The 21,298-nt window shown below is 42.2% G+C and overlaps 1 protein-coding gene across 1 annotated transcript in view; it reads left to right on the forward strand.

Annotated features, from left to right (window-relative positions):
• Window positions 1-21,298, forward strand: part of PLCE1 (phospholipase C epsilon 1) — a 596,448-nt gene that overhangs the window by 366,445 nt on the left and 208,705 nt on the right. Inside the window, exons 5-6 of the mRNA XM_089687781.1 lie at window positions 4,842-4,987; window positions 13,999-14,257. Coding sequence (XP_089543907.1) covers window positions 4,842-4,987; window positions 13,999-14,257 — 405 coding nt within the window. The remainder of the gene's footprint in view (window positions 1-4,841; window positions 4,988-13,998; window positions 14,258-21,298) is intronic.

The following is a 21,298-nucleotide window of genomic DNA, read 5'->3' on the forward strand; positions in this document are numbered from 1 at the left end:
TCCTCTTGGGCATGGAGTTCACCAGAGTTTCACAGGTTGCCACTGGAGTCCTCTTCCACTCCTCCATGACGGCATCACAGAGCTCGTGGATGTTAGAGACCTTGCGCTCCTCCACCATCAGTTTGAGGATGCCCCACAGATGCTTAATAAGGTTTACGTCTGGAGACATGCTTGGCCAGTCCATCACCTTTACCCTCAGCTTCTTTAGCAAGGCAGTGGTTTGGGGTCGTTATCATGTTGGAAATGTTTACAAAAATGTGAGGGGTGTACTCACTAATGTGAGATGCTGTATACTGCCATTTGCAGATGATATAACTGTCACGTAAACCAATTAATTCACACGTATTGGGATCTTTTTTTGCAAAGACATGTCATAGAATATATTTTGGCCTAAAATGATGACGAAAATTAGATTTTAAAATTTTGTTACTGGACATGTTTAATAGCAAAAAGTCAAAAATATTGTTTTTTTTTCTCAAAATTGTTTGTCTTTTTTTTTTTGGTAATAGCGCAAAAAATAAAAAACGTAGAGGCGACCAAATACCACCAAAAGAAAGCTCTATTTGTGGGAAAAAGGACATAAATGTCATTTGGGTGCAGTGTTGCGTGACTGCGTAATTGTCAGTTAAAGTAACGCATCGCCTTATCGCAAAAAATGGCCAGGTCAGGAAGGGGAATAAATCCTCTGGAGGGCAAGTGGTTACTTATCAATGGGACACATACACAATGGTAAACACATCACACTTTCATAATCAGATTCCAGCAAAAGTCCTCAGCATCAGGTTGTTTTGAGCTGATTAATCAGGGAGCCCACCCAGACAGTTCAGAGTGGACATTGGTGTACATGGGACAGAGACCAATGTGACCAGCTCTTTCAGTAAAAATGTATAGTTCCAATCAAAACAAACCAAGAATAGTCTGAGTCCAGGGAAGGGGGGTGGGGTGAAGCAGTCAATGCTGGCTTGGGCCAGAGACCCCAAATCTGTATCCTGATCCTCCAGGTCTCAGAGTCTGTGTGTTTTGGGGAGACATGGACTTGAATCCGAAGGTCCCCCCAGGCACACACCAAAGAATAGAGCCCCCGCAGATGCCAAGGCCCATTGTCAGTAGGCAAGAGGCTAGCCTGCAGTCTCCTCCAAAAGCCCCTGTCCCGGTTGGGTCTGTCACACTGGTATTTTGCTTTTTCAGGTTACACGTGTACAAAGTGTTCTCCTCTAAGTGTCCTATATGCAGCAATACCAGACACTAAGACTAGCAATACTTGGAAGCAATAATACCCATTAACAAACCAGTGGTAATATCAACAAACATGCATTGGTAATACCTCATTACACTTGATTGGTTGTATGTCGGTTATTGCATTTTTTCTTCTACACAAGCATAGGTAAATATTGCAAGCTCTGCACATGAGTGATCTGCTTGTTTGACATCCCTCCTATGGACAAACCACTTCTTGCACATTTTTTTTTCTAGTCTTTCAAATGCATATTGCAAAAAAAACAAAAACAATTTTCCTTAAAATAGCAGATGAAAATGTTTTAGTTTCCCCTTGTGTGTGATGCAGATGTAGCAGTGCTCGGTCTGTAGTGCTGTCAAAAAATGCACAACAAAAGAGTTCATAAGGAAGTATACATAATATAACATTGTGTGTAGTGCAAACATGTTGGAAAGGGAACAAAGAGAGGATCAGTAGGTTCTTTGGTTTATAAAATCCTGTTTGCAAAGAACCTCATTATATCCCAGTTCCAGTTTCCTTCCAGAATAATAAAGTCATAAACCTCTGTGCCTGCTTTTAAAATTGAACTTAAGCATTAGCATTCCTTAAAAGGGTAAAATTGGTATTCTGTAAGAATGCTGGCCTTACTAAACATCCAGAGCGTGTTTTGGTATTTCTCCTGTTAAAAAAGAATAGAAAGTAAATAATGGCACTGGAATAAGGTTTCCCTTTGTTTGTGCTTGTCCTGGTAACATTGTAGTTTTTTGTAACTTTTTTTGCATGTTATTAACAGATTTCTCTCTTTTGTTATTTTGTGTAATAATCAAATAGTGCCAAAAATTCTCCAGAATACTTTATTCTTTAGCAATATTTGAGCTATTTTCAGAACATTTGGAATTCTAAATCTTGTCATTGTAGTTTATCAAGCTAGACGTTATAGTGTCTGAATGCATCCCATTTAAAGGGAACCTGTGTTCTTTACAATGCAGCATATTAAAGGGTTTGGGAAACCGTACTGGGTAAACAATAAAAAACAGAAGCATACATTAATTGTGACATGTACAGATCTACAGCCCTATTTTATTCAAAACTTCAGATGGGAACCACATCAAGGGGCTTTTTTTTGCCATGTTTCAAGGAAAGAACAGCAGTTAGGATATACTTAAGATCCAGGCAGAATTGTAGGTCATAACTGTCCTTCCCGATGATACTTTTCCAGACTTGGATAATTTTGTTCTGAATGAAACTTTTTTTCATTGGTAACACTGTTATGCATTGTTGTTATACATTGTACTGCATTTCACAACACATGCAAAATGCACAGACTTGACAAACATGGCACTGTTTCCTAGGGAACTATTACCACCAACCAGTTGTGTCATGTGGTGGAAAAAAGTCCAAAATACTGAGATCTGCTTGCATAACCCTGCTTTTTCAATAGATTTGTTATCAGTGCCAGTGGCAGGTCCTGGTAGTTTTCAGTGCTGAGGATTGGTGTGAATACTGTAGAAACTTCTGAAGCAGGATGAAGTGATTTCAATAGATTTGTTCTCAATGTCAGGAGGCTGGTACTGGTAGTTTTCCGTGCTGATAATTGGTGTGAATACTATAGCTACAATTGCTATTTTATTGTTTATTTTAATCAATTAACAAAATGCAACGTGAGCAAACAGAAACAAATCTAGCTCAATTGGTGTGACTACCCTCAAACCAGCATAAATTCTTCTAGGTTCACATAGTGCTTGTGCACGCAGTTTTTGAAGGAATTCAGCAGGTAGGTTGTTCCAAACATGTTGGAGAACTACTAACCACAGGTCTTCTGTGGATGTACGCTGCCTCAAATTCATCTGTCTCCTCAATGATGTTGAATTTAGGGCTTTCTGGGGGCAAACCATCACTTCCAGGACTCCTTGCTCTTCTTTAGGCTGAAGATATTTTTAATGTATAAATATTTTTAATTCCTTCAGAAGCCCGCCTCCCCCTTTCCCCATGTGTCTCTGTGTACCATTCCTGCAGCCTTCTGGGAGATGTGATCCAAGTTTCCAAGGAGGCTGCAGGACCAGTTACAAATCATTTTGTCCTAGATTGAATTAAAGATTAATAACAATATAAAAATACATTTGCTGTAATTCTCTCTTTTTGGAGTTGAGTTCTGCTTTAACCACTGAACAGAGAAGAAAGGAAGGAATATGAGCAGACCTGTTTGGATTACCTGTGTGAAAGGGCCCTAAAGGAAGGCTGCACTGACTTTCGTTTAGAAAAACATGCTCCTTAACAACATGCACATGTAAAGGAATGCTGGGAATTCTTTATTGATGACATTGTTAACAAAGATTTCTACAGACAGCTTTACATTAATTAAGAAAGAAATTTTAACTGGCAGGACACATGATAATCCCAATGCTGCTCTTAAAGGAAAAGATGAGAGCCTTTTTAAAGAGACACTGCCACCTTGCCTATTTAGATCAAGGTGACATTTTTTGTGTAAAGCCCACCCCTGATCACTTTATATTCACCATTTAAGCACCCTGTCATTCCTTCTTCACACCAAAATACCTTGTGATGACAGGTGTTGAAGATCAACAATAACAGTGACAATATCCCTTCTACCATGTTACATTGCTCAAACCTAAAGATTGACTGCTGGACCTTAGCACTGGAATATGGGAGGAGGTCATATGCTCCCCACACCCCAAAGCACCAGATATTTTGTAGTGGAAGCAATAAAAGGATCTATGGGGGAGGTCTGTGGAGGTGGGTATAAAGCGCGTGAGGTGGCCTTTAAACATATCCTGTCAATGAATGGAAAAGATGAGAATGTCCTTATAATTTGTTTGGATTTTTTAAAGTAACCAGGTTTATGTTTACTTATTCAGACAAAACAGAGATTAAAATGGCAAATATAGAGTGTCAGTGTTTCTCTTTAAGTGTAACAGTATCCATAAGGAAAACTTCTACATTTAAAAAAAATAAAGAAAAAAGTAGTTGTATTGCCAGTGATTTTTTTTTTTTCTAGCAGGAAATAGACAAATGAAATCTGGAATCTATAAAGACTCTAAAATGATGCAGGTTGCTTAAAGTGGTTGTACTCGGAAATGAAATATGCACAAATCATATCCCTCTATAGTGTGCACTTATCTCAATTAAGAGCACTAAATGTAATCTCTGTCTGTTGCTGCTTTCCTCTGCTATCAGTTTTCCTGACACCAAGAGAAAAAAGGTGACAGGGTAGGGAGTTCCCGCTGATTAACAGCCTCAGCTCTGTTCCTGTGGGCTGTGTCAAGAGGAGTGTGTCCTCTTCCTCCAGTCAGCTCCCGGAGCTCTCCTCACTGAGCTCCGCAACATTAGCTCTCCGTCCCCTTTTTTCTGACAGTTCTGACAAGCTTTATAAATTCTGTACTGTGAATGGATGTAGAAAATAGAAGCCCATAGATAAACTGTTACAACATGCGTAGGAGGATTTGTTTAATCTATATGTTTCACTCAGTCACTTCACTGGGTATATGTGAGGGTTTACAGCCATTTTAAAGTTTCATAAAACAGTAGCTCTAAAGATTGTTCTTTAATATGAGGACTGCTTTTTCCAGTTCTAACAGTTTAATTATGTTTAAATTCTCTTTTCCAGGTTAGTTCTTGGGTAACCTGGCTGATTCTTGCTGCAGGATCCATGGAGGAGAAACGTGAAGTCTTTTCTCACTTGGTGCACATAGCAAAGTGCTGCTGGAACATGGGCAATTACAATGCTGTGATGGAATTCCTGGCAGGGCTCAGGTAAGACTTAATTGAAGAGAGGCAAAAGCAGCTGTTATAAACATCAGTTGGCACTATGTCAGATAGTTTTAAATAGCCATACAATTACAAACTTTTGTGGACTGTTTGGAAATAATCTGAAGAGGTCATAATGTTTACATGCTTAAGGCAGTCATGTTTAATCTTTTAAAATATTAAGTGTAGTTAAAGTAAATTTTAATGTTGGTGAAATAGCTGAAAGAATGGAAAACATTAATGATGCATTTTAGTGTTTGCAGAGCTAGAGAACACTCAATTTGTATGACATGATAACATTTTAACATGTAAAGTATTTTTATTTTATACATTTCACAGCCTTTTATGTCAGCATGAAACATCCTGAAACTCTTGCTAACAGAGGTTTTAACAAGTGTTCTTGTAGTTCCTTTTAAACATAGACTTCAAGTGTTTCCACTCTATAGAAAGCTCAGCACTTGGATAGCCTGTTGAGACATGTTCTAGATGTTTGCATTTAACCTAGACAGTAAAGCTAGTTATATTTCCAAACTTGTCATAGTGTAGGTATATGGAACACTAATGTGTTTTGATGGTCTAGAACTTAGAGTGGCCTCGTATAAGGAATGCACCGGTGCATTGTCGAAGCTAGACACTATTTCACTCAGGGCATAGACTTAGTTTGGTGCCCCCCCATCCCCCAAGAGCAAGGTGTCAGTAGGGTAGAGGATATGTCAGTAGTTTTTTATTTATCTTATTTATTGTTTTTTGAAATTTTTTGGAGCCCTGTTGAGGGGCTTTGGTGAAATATAATTTTAATTATACCCCTGAGGACAGATTCCCCAGTCCCACAGTGAATGAACAGGAACCAATCTGTGCTGAGTGTCTTCCTCTTCATTCATGAACTGAAGGATAGTAAACACAGTTTACTATGCTTCAGTTGTGAATGCACACAGTGAGTGATTGGTACCAGGGGGATACTGGTGCTCAGTGGTGGGGGGGAAAGTGGGGATACTGGTGCTCAGTGGGGGGAAAGTGGGGGTACTGGTGGTCAGGGGGGGGGAATTGGGGGCACTGGTGCTCAGTGCGGAGACAAGGAGGCACTGGTTCTCAGTGGGGAGACAAGATTGCACTGGTGCACAGTGGGGGTACACGGGGGGTCTTGGTGCTCAGTTGGGGGACAAAAGGGGGCACTGGTGCTCAGTCAGAGCATATGGGGGCTCCTGGTGCTTAGCAGGGAGAGATGGGTCTTAATGCTTAGTGGAGAAAGACGGGGGGTCCTGGTGCTTATTGGGGGCAGATTGGGGGCACTGGTGCTCAATACCTGGCAGCTTGATCCACTTGGAATCCTGTAGAAGAATCATCCCCTCTCTCACTGTTCTTGTCTGCTGAACTTTCTCCAGACAAATGCAGTGACAGGCTCGTCTGGAGGGATTCTGGGGATACCAATGCAGTGACAGCTCAGACAATCACTGCTACCACTTGTCAACAAGGAGCCAAAAGCAAAAGAAGACTTCCCATACTCGCCTATTTGCCGAGCTGTAACTGATGACTCTAATGCAGAGCCCAGCAGAGCAAGCCAGTGGTGGAAGTCTTCCTTTGCCGCAGCTCTTTGTTTACTTGGCAAAGCTGCCACCTCACTGGCATCCTCAGCATCCCTCCAGATAAATCATTTCAGAACTTTTTCCACCTTTAATGTAACCTATAAGAGCGCATGTGCAGGCGGGCGGCCGGCCGGAACAAATGCAGTTCTAACCACTCTGCACATTCCCAGCACCCTAGGGGGATACATTAACGGCTCCCAATCCCGATCCTCCCTGCCACTTGCCTGATTGACTTGCGGAGGAGGAGGTGGGGGACCTCCGATGCCCACCCGACCGGCTGTGAAATCCGCAGGCGGCTCCCACACTGCCACGATATGAAAGGGAGGGGGCAGCAAGATGGTGGCCAGCATCGGCTCCTGGAGCTCTTTAGCTGCAGAGTTAACGCCTCCTCCACCACAGCGGGCCCAACTCCTGTCCTCCAGTCCTGTCACACACAGCGATGGCTCCCTGGCTCATGAGAGTGTCCATTCTGCTCCCTCTGGGTCCCTCTCCTTAGGCTGCGGACCTGTCACCAGGCCACGATTCCCAGGCTTCTTCCCTGCTAGATAGGGAAATGGCTGACATCTTCACCAGCCAAATTAGCAGTCATGATTCAGCTCCTGACAGTCCAATGGACTCTCCTGCTTATCCATCTGTGCCCCCACACTACTCAGGGGACTCCGTGCTTATTGCTTTTGCTGATTTACTTCAGAGGGAATTGGAAAAAGCTACTACTAAATTGGCCTCTGACCTAAAGTAGGCTTTCAGGGAGATGATAAATCGCCTGGAGAACATTGAATCTAAAGTTTATGATACAATTGACAGAGCGTCTCAGCATTCTAACCAGATTGCTGACCTACAAGACCGCCTGGATGAAGCTCATACAAAAATAGATGATCTTGAGAACCATGCCCACCAGTACAATTTCTAGATTAGAGGCCTACCGGAAACATCAATGATATTGCCTCGGTTGTCCACTCCCTTATACTGTCAGCAGTGATGGATGTTGACGAAATCCACATGGAAATAGATCATATCCATAGAGTTCTGGTCCCCTTTAAAACCGGATGGGCCCCCTTGGGACGTAATTGTCAAACCTCATTGTTTCATAACTAAGGAGATGGTGATGTGACATGCTAGAGAACATCCAGATTTGGAAATCGATGGGTACAAGATTTAAGTCTTTGCAGACATTTCTCAAGCTACTATTCGAAAATGGAGGGCGTTTAAACCGTTGCTTTCACCTTTAATTCAAAAGGACATTTTATTGATGGAACTACCCATTTCGCTTACAATTTGCTTACAATGGCAAATCCTACGCCTTTTTTACATTCTCTGAAGGAGAGAAACTTTTGTTTAACTTGGGCTTAATTTCCCTTAGACCCTCCCCCAATTCAAAGCTGATGGCCCCCACTTTTGCCTCTTTGGTCCCCCTCTCCCAGCAAGAAAAAACCTGCTACTCCATGTTGGGGTCCTTGAGGATTCTGCTGGCTACTAGCTGATTCATATTAGCTCGGAACCTATCTGTGGTCCTGTTATGGGACATTGGCCTCCACCCTTTTTTTTTTTTTTCAAATTGTTATTGGGTATGTTGTGGTCTCTGGTTATATTGCCTTTATCTGTTTATTGGCTAGATTGTTTACAGGCCAGCTACTTTACTTTTCTGGTGTTAGGAACCTTTATTATACATGTCTCTTACAGACCCCATGGCGCCGGGAAGAGTCTATGCGCTCTCTGTAATCGGAATTCTCTCCCCACTGCTTTGCTTTGGGGAAGACTCTTCCGTTCCTTGGCCTTGTGTCTGGGATATTTGGTATTCTACTGTTTTATGCCGAATATTATTGTGTTGCCACTCGGACTGACACTAGCCATTTTCTGGGATCAGCGTCTTTTCTTTCCTTGTCTTCCTTACTTTTTTTAATGGTTTCTATTTGAGGGTCATCTCGGGATTTTTTCTTCAGTCCTGGATACTTGATACCCCATACGGGTGGGTGTGTGGGTCTCACCATCGCTGCTTTGAATTTTTTCAGTGTCCACCTTAAGATCTAATAGTTGCGTTGTTCGCTTGCTCTCTCATAATGTGCAAGGATTGGGATCCCCCTCTAAGCGTCTTAAGGTTTTTTTCTCGCTATAAGTCCCTAGGAACTGATATAGTCACCCTACAGGAAACCCATTTTGCTTCCTCTTTCACACCTAGGTATATTCATAGGGTTTTCCCTGTATGCTTTTTTTGCTAACACATCTGAAAAGAAACGAGGGGTGGCGCTCTTGTCTAGCATGACGGTTATCCTTTAGTGAGTCTAAAATGAAACGAGACAAAGAAGGGCGATATCTATTAGTTAAAGGCCACTTAGGGGGAAATTTAGTGACTTTTCTGATTTACTACACCCCTAACGTGAATCAATTTGCCTTTTTTCAATCCCTGTTTAAATCTTCATCTCCGGAATTGGAAGACGTCGTTATTTTAGCGGGGGACTCAAATTTAGCCTTAGACCAAACGCTTGATAAATCGAATACACCCAATCTTAAATCCCCTTAGAAGCAAAGTCGCGAATTTGAACAATAGTCGCTATAATTTGGTAGATGCTTGGAGAGAGGTCAATCCTACTTTTAGAGACTATTCTCATTTTTCTAGCGCTCACAACCAATATTTGCGTATAGATCACATCTTTCCCCCTACGGAGCTGCTGCTCAAATTGCGTTCAGCTAAAATTGTATCGATACCCTGATCAGATCATGATCCGATGCTGCTAGCACTCTCTAATTTAACTACTAATCTAGCCAAGCCACGTTGGCGATTGAATGAGTCCCTTCTTAGCACTGAGTCAATCTGCCTCGAAGTAGTGGATCACTTGAATTCTTACTTTACCATTATTAAGCGGAAGACACGACCCCTGCTATTAACTGAGTAGCCCATAAAGCCTCTATTAGAGGTTTTTTTATTAAACTATCCTCTGCCAAAACCAAGGAATATGAGGCTTTATTAGCCCAACACAAAATTGCTACAACCCCGGATTTGTTACTTGAGGTGGAACAAGCTTGTTTAGAACTTAATCTTTGTCTTACCAGGAAGGCGGAAAAACAGCTACGATGGATGAACCATAAATTCTTCACGTGGTGAGACAAACTGGGTTCTCTCTTAGCGCGTAAACTTTGCCCCAAGCATACTTATTCGGCGCTTCCCAAGCTTTATCACTCGGGAGGTCATATCTCACAGGATCCTCGGAAGATCTTTCAAGAATTTAATCCTACTTTATACAGTCAACCCCAGCCTGTTGAGCCTTCTATGCTTCAAGATTTTTTGGGTTCCTTGCAGCTTCAATCCCTTGCCGAAGCCCACAACTTATGGAACAACCTATAACTAGCGAGGAGCTTGGTAAAGTTATTAAAATGTTAATGTCACATATTTCCCCGGGCCCCGGCGGTTTACCAAATGTTTACTATAAAACCTTCTCTGAACAACTTCTCCCCCATATGGCTCTTTACTTCAGTTCCTTGAGAGCAGATGGTGTGATTCCTTTGGATGAAAATAAAGCATATATTAGCGTTATCCCTAAACCTAATAAGGACGCTACTGATATCCTTAATTATTGGCCTATTTCGCTAATAAATTGTGACCTGAAAATCCTGCCTAAACTTTTGGCCCTGCGTCTTAATTTTTTTTTGGCGCAGTATGTTCACAAAGACCAATCAGGTTTCATGCCAGGTCGCGGAATGTTGGATCAGATTTGCAGGTCCATAGCTTTGATTTCTGCTGTTCGCTCTAATTAGGATGCCCCGCTCTCTCGGGAGATGTTGCTTCTTTCTTTGGACCTCCATAAAGCTTTGATAGCTTAATATGGGAATCTTTGTTTACTGTGTTGCGAGCTTTTGGTTTTGGTCCTGCATTTCTCACATTATTGCCGATAATAATTCCGAAATGTGAGTTGCAGCTCCTACAGGCAGAGGTGCTTCGTTTTGTTTGGAACATTAGAAGGCCTCTGTTGAATCAGAAGACAATATAGGCTTTAAAATCCCATGCTGGGACTGGCCTTCCTAATCTTCAAGCATATTTTCAAGCCGCTCAAATTGCGTAGTTGGCCTACACTACCGCTATAGGATCTACTCCCCTCTGGGTTTCTATTGAAGCTCTTTCCTGCCATCCTTTAGTGGTAGGTTCCCTACTTTGGCTCCCTAATCGATCTTGCCCTCCTATATTATGTCCCACTCTATCTTTCTCATTGACAATCTGGGATCGAGTACGACATCGCAAACCATTAGCCTCCTCGCACACACTTTAAGCCCCTGTTTTTTGTAACCCTGAATTTGTACTTGGTCTGGTTCTGGCCCTGTTCCACTGGTGGATCAACAAGGGGTTACTGCGAATAGGAGACTACCTTCGGGGTGCCTGAATTTACTCTCTCAAGCACTTTAAAGAGAAACTGCACATGACCCACACTGAAATCTTTACATATAATCAAATTGCCTCTTTTATTCACTCAAGTTATTTTATTAGATGGACCACCCATTCTTACCAATTTTGAATTCTCCTGTCAGAATAAAAATCTCTCTTGAGGCCGTATTTCTTTGGTGTACGCCCTTCTTTTAGAGCTGAGCTGTAAACTTCCCTATATGGATCAATGGGAATGGGACCTGAATGTTAGTTATGATCTACCTGACTGGCAAGACATAGCCTTGGCATTATCTAAAGTTTCCGACAATGCCGCCTTAATTGAAGCGAACTATAAAACACTATTGTGATGGTACCTGATTTCAACCTGGATGGCGAAGATGCAACCCCCTGCCTCACCTATGTGCTTTCGGCGTTGCGGCCAGGTGGGTTCTATGTTCCACGTCTGGTGGCGATGTCCGATAGTAAGTTGATTTTGGATCCGCATGTTTACCTTATCAACACGGTGACGGAGGGTGAATGTTCGTAGAGCCCCTGAGACATCCCTCTTTCATAAATTTCCAAGTACAGTACCAAAAAAAGCCCTTAAATTGCTTACTTATATGCTGTTAGCAGCAAGAATCACTATTGCTAAATATTGGAAGAGGTAAATTATTCTGCTTGAATATGTTAAGAACAAATTGAATTGGATCACGATTAATGACAGACTCACCAGTATTCTACAATAATACTAACAAATTTGATAAAACATGGGACCCATGGATTCAATACATTTCCGTGCCTTGATATTTCACGATATGGCCCTCTTCTTCTTCTCTCGTTTCTGCTTACCTCTTTTTCTTACTTTTTACTGTCTCTTTTATCTCTCCATTCTCTGGGGTTAGTTGAGCCTACTTTCTACTTGTTCTACATGTGTCATGTTTTCCGCAATGCCTGTTCTGTGTGATCCATTAATCTACTGCCACTGCTTCCCCTGTATATGGTGGATTTAATGCTAGGAACTTTCTGTTTGGACTACCCAGTTCTTATTGCATAGATTTTCTGATTTCCTAAGGTATGTCTATTGTTTGTTAAATCAGGTGTTCTTTGGTGATGTTCAACTCCTTATTTTATAACATGACATTTGTCTTTTGCATTATTTGTACCTGGAAATATTTTACTAAAAACTATTGGAAAATAATGTAACCTATAGACTATACAACTCAGTTGAACAACAAACTGAAATCTTTTTAGGTGGAGGGAAGTAAAAATTTAAAACTAAAATATGGTTTCATAAGTGTGCACACCCTTAAACTAATACTTTGTTGAAGCACCTTCTTGATTTTGCAGCACTCAGTCTTTTTGGGTATGAGTCTCTCGGCATGGCACATCTTTACTTGGCAATATTTGCCTACTCCGTGCAAAAACACTCCAAATCTGTCAGATTGCAAGGGCATCTCCTGTGCACAGCCCTCTTCAGATCACCCCACAGATTTTCATGAACTGTTCATTATTCCCTCTACCTTGACTAAGACTCCAGTTCCAGCTGAAGAAAAACCACCCGAAAGCATGATGCTGCCACCACCATGATTCACTGTGAGTATGGTGTTCTTTTGGTGATGTGCAGTGTTGTTTTTGCGCCAAACTTTTGGAATTATGGCCAAAATGTTCAACCTTGGTTTCATCAGACCATAACACATTTTCCCACATGCTTTTGGGAGACATCAGATGTGTTTTTGCAAAATTTAGCAGGGCTTGGATGTTTTTCTTCATAAGAAAAGGCTTCCGTCTTGCCACTCTACCGCAGCAGGGCTAAAGGTAAAGAAAAACTACCTGCCCAGTGCCCGAAACTACATGGGCTTCGGGCGTCAGGCAATATATATAGAACATCCCTGGCACACTTATGCAACCACATTATTTTAGTTTTTGCGTGTTTAATTCAGTTTGTTTTTCAATTGAGTTGTACAGTTTATCAGTAATATTGAAGGTGGAAAAAGTTCTGAAATGATTTATCTTTGTCTCATTTTTTTACATCACAGAAACCTGACATTTTAACAGTGGTGTGTAGACTTTTTATATCCACTGTATAACTGTATGCAATAATGATATCAGGACCAGTGTAATGACACATTACAGAAAATTGCAACTTGCTAATGGATTCTGCTGTCTTAAAAAGATTCACACTCTACTCCACTGAGAGCACTCAGCACTCAAACTTTGCAGCAAATAGGAGTTTTTGGTATGTTTGAAAACCTGTGATTGAGCACAGATGGCTATTTATAAATTATTACAGAGAAAGTGGAACAAATCTCTCAGTGTGTGCATGAGTCAAGAGGATTGCAGTGGGTCTTGATGGTCCAAAGAAAAGGGTGATCTTTTACCACCTGTTTTTCTCCTTGAGAATCTGTGTCTTCCGCCACAGCGCTGGCCACAGTTGCACAGCTGTCACATGCAGGTTCTATACAGACACGGAAGCCTAAAAATAATTCCAACTTACCACATACCATATTATGCACATTAAAGTATACCTAAAGGCAAAACTTTTTATTTAGTTTTAGGTGGTGTGGAGAGAGACTGGAACACCTATCTGGTTTCTATTGCTGTCTGTACCTGCCATTGGGGAGATTCACCTTCTCTCTTTGTCCTGTTTACTGTTATAATTGAAAATGAAAGTAAAAGAAAATCCCAATTTTTGAGTTGTCCCCAGGAAATTAATAGAGGGGATCTCTTCCAATGGGGACACTAGTTCTGTAACCTTGGTGACAACCAGGGATTCCATGACTTTTAGAGGGATTTCCTCTCACTTCCTGTTTAAGCTTTGCGCCAGGAAGTAAAGGGAAATCTACCCAATGGACATGCAAAAAAAAAAATAAAACAGGTGATTATAACCATTCCTTACTCTGCAAGCGTTGCCTTTTTAGTTCTGTTTTAAAATTATTTCTGCAATGTTTCGTGGTGGTAAATTCTGTATGCAGTTATAAAAAAGCAATGTGTTAATACAGTATATTTTTTTGGACTACTTGACTGCATTACAGTGGACACTGCTTGGTAGCCATAGAGAAATAACTTTTGCACTTTCGTAACAGGTCACGAAAAGTGTTGAAAATGTGGCAATTCATGGATCAAAATGATATTGAAACTATGAGAAGCTTGAAAGATGCCATGGCTCAACATGAATCTTCATCTGAGTACAGAAAAGTAGTGAACAGAGCACTGAATATACCTGGTTGTAAAGTGGTTCCTTTTTGTGGGGTGTTTTTGAAAGAACTGTGTGAAGTTCTTGATGGAGCAGCAAGTCTGATCAGGCTGTGTCCACGCTACAATTCTCAGAATGAAATACTGGAGGTAAATGTAAATTCATTTTCTTTTCTTCTTTCTCCCTGTTAGGAGACTTAACCTTCATATCCTTTTTATTGTTCTTCTAGTGTTAACTACTTACCGACCTCCAGTAGTAAGGTTACTGCTGGTGGGCACCTTGACATATTTGTACATTGCGGTGCTTGTGCAAACTGGCGCACCCCCTTGGGCACACAGCATCCGGTGGACACAGCGACTCACAGTGCTTGGTGCCCAGCCACTCACATGTTATCGCTCTGACCAATCATAGCGATCACATGACAACTTGTAAGCAAAACTGTCATGAATGACTTTCATTTATGACAGCTTGCTTACTATTGTGATTCTATGATTGGCCCACAGCTATCACATGGTACCTGGCCCAATCACAGCACCCTGTACATTATGATAGCTGTCACAGCATCACAATAGTAAGCAATGAGTCACCAATGAAAATAATTCATGACAGTTCAAATGATTGATGTTACAGTGATCATCACTGTACTAGACAATCACAGTGTGAAAAATAAAAAAAACCCTGATCACCCCCACCCCCCTTTCAGAGTAGTATAGTGTCACTATGGTAAAACTAAACTACTCTGATGACGTTTGTAAAAAAAAAAATGTACATAAAAGTTACAAATTTGAATACATTTTAATTTTTTTTCTCTGCATACTGTCACCAGTCAGAATGGTGACTATGTGATAGGCCGTCAGTACATCAGGACTGATCAAGTTTCAAATATACAGTATATACCATAGTTTGTTGACTCTCTTTCACACAAACTAAATAATATACATTGATGTGGGTTATTTTTATCAAAGAAATGTAGCAGAATACATTTTGACCTAAATCTATAAAAAAAATTATTTATTTGCCAAATTTTATAACAGAAAATAAGAAAAATTAGTTTTTTTCTAAATTTTTGGTATTTTAGTAGTGAAAAGCATGCATTAATGTTTCAGCTGTCAGCGGGGTTCCCACTGACAGCTGAATGTAATTGCCAGCAATTAAAAAATCAAAAAAGTAAAAAAAAAAGGCGTGGGGTCCCCCCTCCATCCATACCAAGCGCTTTGGGTGTGGTATGGATTTTGAGGGAAAGCCCCACGCCAAATGCAGCCCGGCAGGTCAGGAAAGGGGGGCGCGAGCGCTCCTCCCTTCCGGAACCATACCAGGCCACATGCCCTCAACATGGGGGGTGGTGCTTTGGGGTAGAGCCCCAAAGCACCTTGTCCCCTTGTTGATTGGGACAAGGACCTCTTTCCCACAACCCTGGGCTGTGGTTGTGGGGGTCTGCGAGCTGAAGCTTATCAAAATCTGGAAGCCCCCTTTAGCAAGGGGGCCCCCAGATCCCGCCCCCCCTACCCCACCATGCGAATGAGTATCGGGTACATGGTACCTCTACCCATTCACAAAAAGAAGCTGTAATGTGAAAAAAGACAGGAGACATTCTTTGACAAGTCCTTTATTAAAAGAAGGAAAATAACAGAATGCTCCTGAAGTAGATCCAACGTCAATCACGATGCCCGCTGCTGCTGCTCCGAAACAAAAGAACAAAAAAGTCTCCGCTTCCTACGCTGGCTCCTGTCCGTCTGTCTCTACGCTGGTCTGACAGTTCTTAAATATGTAAGGGGCTGGGCCACCCAGTGACATCACCCGTGTAACCCCGCTCCTGTGTGACATTATCGACTGGGGCATGCTGATCACTGATGGCACACGGGGGCGGGGTCATATACGTGATGGCTCCACCCCTTACATATTTAAGAACTGTCAATCAGCATAGAGGCAGACATCCGGGAGCCATCGTCGGGAGTGGAGCCTTTTTTTTTTTTTTTTCATTCTTTGTTCGGGGCGGCGGCGGACATTGTGATTGACGTTGGATCTACTGCGGGGGACATTCTTTTATTTTTTTCTTTTATTAAAGGACTTATATAACAGTCACACTACACTTTTTGCTTTTTGTGAATGAGTAGCGGGGCCATGTACCCCATACTTATTCATAAAGGGGGGAGGGCTGGGATCTGGAGGCCCTCTTGCTAAAGGGGGGCTTCCAGATTCCGATAAGCCCCCTGCCCGCAGACCCCCACAACCACAGCCCAGGGTTGTGGGGAAGAGGCCCTTGTTCCCATCAGCATGGGAAAAAGTGCTTTGGGGGGGGACTCCCCCTACCCCAAATCACCCCCCATGTTGAGGGCATGTGGTCTGGTATGGTTCAGGAGGGGGGGGGGGGCGCTAGCGCTCGCTTGCTCTTCCCCTTTCTTCCTTTCTTGACCTGTCAGGCTGCATGCTCGGATAAGGGTATGGTATGAATTTTGGGGGGGGAACCCCACACCACCTTTTTTTTAATTTTGGCATGGGGCTTTCCCTCAAAATCCATACCAGACCCGAAGGGCTTGGTATGGTTGGGAGGGGGGACCCCACGCCATTTTTTTACCACTAGCCTACAGGGCACTTATACACCCTTCCTGCCCAGGCCAGTTTCCAGCTTTCAGCGCTGTTGCACTTTGACAATTGTGCTGTCATGCAACACTGTACCCATATGACATTTTTATAATTTTTTGTGACAGATAGAGCTTTATTTTGGTGGTATTTAATCACCTCTGGGTTTTTTATTTTTTCTTAAACAAACCATAAGCCACTGAAAATTTTGAAAAAAAAAATTTTTTTTTCTTATTTTTCGTTATAAATTTTTGTAAATAAGAGATTTTTCTCCTTCACTGATGTGCGCTAATGAGGCTGCACTGATGGGCACTGATAGGCTGCACTGATGGGCACTGAGGATGAGGCACTGGTAGGTGGCAGTGATGGGCATTGACAGGCATCACTGATGAGCACTGAAAGGCAGCACTCATATATGGCACTGATAGGCGGCACTGACTGGCACTGTTAGGTGGCACTGACTGGCATTGTTAGGCGGCACTGATAGGCAGCACTGACGGGCACTGATAGGCGGCACTGACTGGCACTGATAGGTGACACTGACTGGCACCGATAGGTAGCACTGATAGGTGGCACTGATGGGTGACACTGAAAGGCAGCTCAGATGGGCACTGATATGTGACATTGATGTGGCACTGATGGGCACTGAAATGTGGCACTGATGGGCACTGGCAGGTGGCATGGATTAGCACTGAGAGCTGGCACTGATGGACACTGACAGGTGGCGCTGCTGGGGCTACACTGATCATCAGGGCTACACTGATCATCAGTGCTCTGATGATCTGTGTAGATGTCCTCTCCGAGTGACAGCTCATGGGGAGAGAAATGCCGATAACCGGCATTTCCCTGTTTACATGTGATCAGCTGTGATTGGACACAGCTGATCACATGACCGAGCCGACATCTTCGGCTCTTTCCGTGCATCGGTGATCCGCTGTGTCTGAGGGACACAGCGCACTTCCAATTGCCGCGCTGTGCACTACGGGAGTTGCGCATGCGCGGTTAGAATTGGAGGACGTCATATGACATCCTCCCAGAACGAGAGAACCGCCTTTTGTCCGTCATATTACTATATGGCGGGCGGGAGGTGGTTAAATTATTTTTTAATTGCCGGCAATTCTTTCTTTTACATTCAGCTGTCAGTGGGGAATCCCGCTGACAGCTGAAACATTACCACATGGTTTTCACTACTAAAATACCACATGACTTGATGAAATAACTCATGCTGCATTTTAGTAGCCTTTTTTAGTGAATTTACTATTTTTCAGTGCATTCTGGGCATTTGGGAGGGTCTCCTGAGGTTATCTTTTAAAACGCAAATGTGCCTAAACGTGGTAGGTAAACTCGGCTAAACTGCTGTTTTTAATCTACGTTTTCTAGCAGTCAGTTTCCAGCGGTCAGAAGAGTTTTTCAAACACCCTGTGTACATGAGCCCTTAAAGTAGCACAGTGCTGAATAGCAAAAAATTTAGCTGGTCATGAAGGGAGATAAAACCCTTCTGGACGTCAAGTGGTTAATTTGTGAACAATGTATAGGGACTGCCATTGATGACCTCTCTCTGAAAACTCTACTTGCATGGCTGTTATGTTGACCCACTGCCTTTAGTACACTAAATAACTGACACATTTTGCTGTACTACAAGCTCTGGAAAATGCAGTTTGGTGTGACAGAGTCCTTACATTGGAATAAAGTAATATTCATTGGTGAAGAAATAGTCCTGAAAAAAATACAGGCAAACCAGGAAATATGCTGGAAACGCAGATCCAAGTTCAAGGAGTGTGTTTGTGAGCATCCTGTACTGTAAAAACAGATACAACTAATATGTCACCTGCTGTGAGCTTGTCAAGCCTAAAAACTGGCTAATCTACAAATGTGCCTTCAACAGAGTCTGTGGACTCTTGACATTTGTCAGCAGTAAACCCTACCTCTTTTGTTGCTAGACTGCCTCCCCTCATTTAATAGTCCATTGCCAGAGCCACTATTGGACATTAAAGTGGAATTGACCTCCCTCAATCAACATTGACTATTTTAAATCCTTATGCTGCTAACATTGGTAAATAGATAAGAAAGCATACTACTGTGCAAAACTTTTAGGTAGGTGTGAAGAAATGCTGTAAAGTTCGAATGCTTTTAAAATATATACGGTTGTTTTTAAATTGTTTTTTTTTTTTATCAATTTACAAAATGCAAAATGAGCAAAAAGAAGAAAAATCTAAATAATATCAATATTTGACATGACTACCCTTTTGCCTCAAACCAGTCCTTACACTTGCACGAAGTCAGGGATTTTTGTAGGATTAGAGTCAGGTGTATGATTAACCAATTACTGTATACCAAGCAGGTGGTAATGATCATCAATTTCATATGTAGGTTGAAACACAGTCATTGACTGAAACAGAAGCAGCTGTGTAGGAGGCTTAACTGGGTGTGGAACAGTCAAACTGCTGCTAAGGTAAGGTTATGGAAGTTTCATGTCACCATGGCAAGACTAAGCACAGCAACTAGACACAAGGTAGTTATACTGCATCAGCACTGGGTCTCCCAGGCAAATATTTTAGAGCAGACTGGGATTTTGAGACGTGCTGTTGAAGAAGCACAAAGAAACGGCAACATTGAGGATCATAGATGCAGTGGAAAGGAAACTTAATGCAGCAGATAAAAGACACATCATGCTTATTTCCCTTTGACATCAGAAGATGTCCAGCAGTACCATCAGCACAGAACTGGTAGAAACCAGGTACACCCATCTACTGTCTGGAGAAGTCTGGCCAGTAGTGGTCTTCATGGAAGAATTTCAGCCAAAAAGCCATACCTCCTACATGGAAACCAAGCTATGTAACTCTATGCATAAAAGCATAGGAACTGGGGTGCAGAACAATGGCAGCAGGTGCTCTGGACTGATGAGTCAAAATTTTAAAATTTTTGGCTGTAGCACGAGGCAGTTTGTTTGCAGAAGGGCTGGAGAGCGGTACAGCAATGAGTATCTGCAGGTAACAGTGAAGCATGGTGGAGATTGCTTGCAAGTTTGGGGCTGCATTTCTGCAAATGGAGTTGGAGATTTGGTCAGGATCAATGGCGTTCTCAATTCTGAGAAATACAGGTAGATACCTATCCATCATGCCATATCATCAGGGAGGCGTGTGATTAGCTCCAAATTTCTTCTGCTGCTGGACAACGATCCCAAGGCCATGATGGTTTGGCCCCCACAGGGCCCTGATCTTAATAACATTGTATTTGTCTTGGATTAACTTAAGAGACGGAAGGATTTGAGGCAGCCTACATCCGCAGAAGATCTGGGTTTAGTTCTCAGAGATGTTTTTGGAACAACCTACCTGCCAAAACCTGCTTCAAAACCTGTGTGCACAAGCCCTGTGTGCACCTACAAGAATTGATGCTGTTTTTGAAGCAAAGGGTGGTCACACCAAATATTGATTTGATTTGGGTTTCTATTCTGTTTATTTGCTTTCCATTTTGTCAATTGATAAAAACAAATCATTAACACTTTCTGAAAGCATTCTTAATTTACAGCATTTTTTCACACTTTCCTAAAACTTTTGTGCAGTAGTGTGTATCTTATTTACTTGTTTTAAACTGTTTGTTTATATTTCTTCAGCTACTTCCTGGTTTCCAGGCCTAGGCATAATGATGTCATGTATACCAGGAGTCTTCATGGGGGGAGGAGGGACTTTCTCAGCTAAGCCCATTCTCCTGCATGCATGCCTGGCAGCAGGGAAGATGGATTTCAGCAAGTAAATGCTACATGAATCATCAGCCCTTAGAGTTACTGGCCAGCAGTATGTGCGTGAGCTATGAAGATGATCTAGATTTCTCATGCGGATACTGTAGGTCAGTAACTCTCCTGACCCAGCAATTAGCCTCTCTATACAGATGCTCACAGGAAAACTCTATTTTAATTCCATTCAAGTTTCTTATTTTAACTGAAGCCACGATGAAGAGAGTTTTTTTGACCTCTGAAATGCGGACTTTTTTTTTTTTTTACTGCAATGAATAAATATATTTGGACTGTTTTTAACCTTTTTGGTTTGACATTTCTACCATTAGTGCAGATTTTTCCTACTAACCTGCTTGGGTACCCACTGGAGGGTAGCCTTGTGTGTTGTGAGCAGTCTAACATGAGCCATTGAGTTTTTTTTTTATGTTTTTTTGTCCTCTCACTACTTTGTATGATTTCACATCAGTCCGAGTGGCTCTTGGATGCTTTCCTTTTCTGCATTGGAATGTTTATTGTGACCATTATAAAAGTTATCGTAAGAAAGACAAGGCTGTTTAACCAATACAAGCCCGGCCAATAGCCAAAAGGCGGCCGGAAAAATGTATTGGATTTCCGGGTTGGACGCCAAATGGCGTCCTCCCGCATATGCGCACTTTTCGCGCTTGCAGAGCCGCGCAGAAGCGCGATCTGTCACCGGCCGTGTACCTCTGACACGGCCGATGACAGATCTGAGTATCGGCCCCGTTGCCGGTACCATGTGACCTGCTGTGACCAATCACAGCAGGTCACATGACAGTTGTATACAATGGATGGCATCATTCATGCCATCCATTGTCTACTACTGCCTAGCTGTGAATGGTCACAGCTAATCACATGC

Source organism: Staurois parvus, unplaced genomic scaffold (genome assembly GCF_062004578.1).
Source record: "Staurois parvus isolate SC_StPar_1 unplaced genomic scaffold, SC_StPar_1.0 ptg000437l, whole genome shotgun sequence".
Taxonomy (NCBI): Eukaryota; Metazoa; Chordata; class Amphibia; order Anura; family Ranidae; genus Staurois; species Staurois parvus.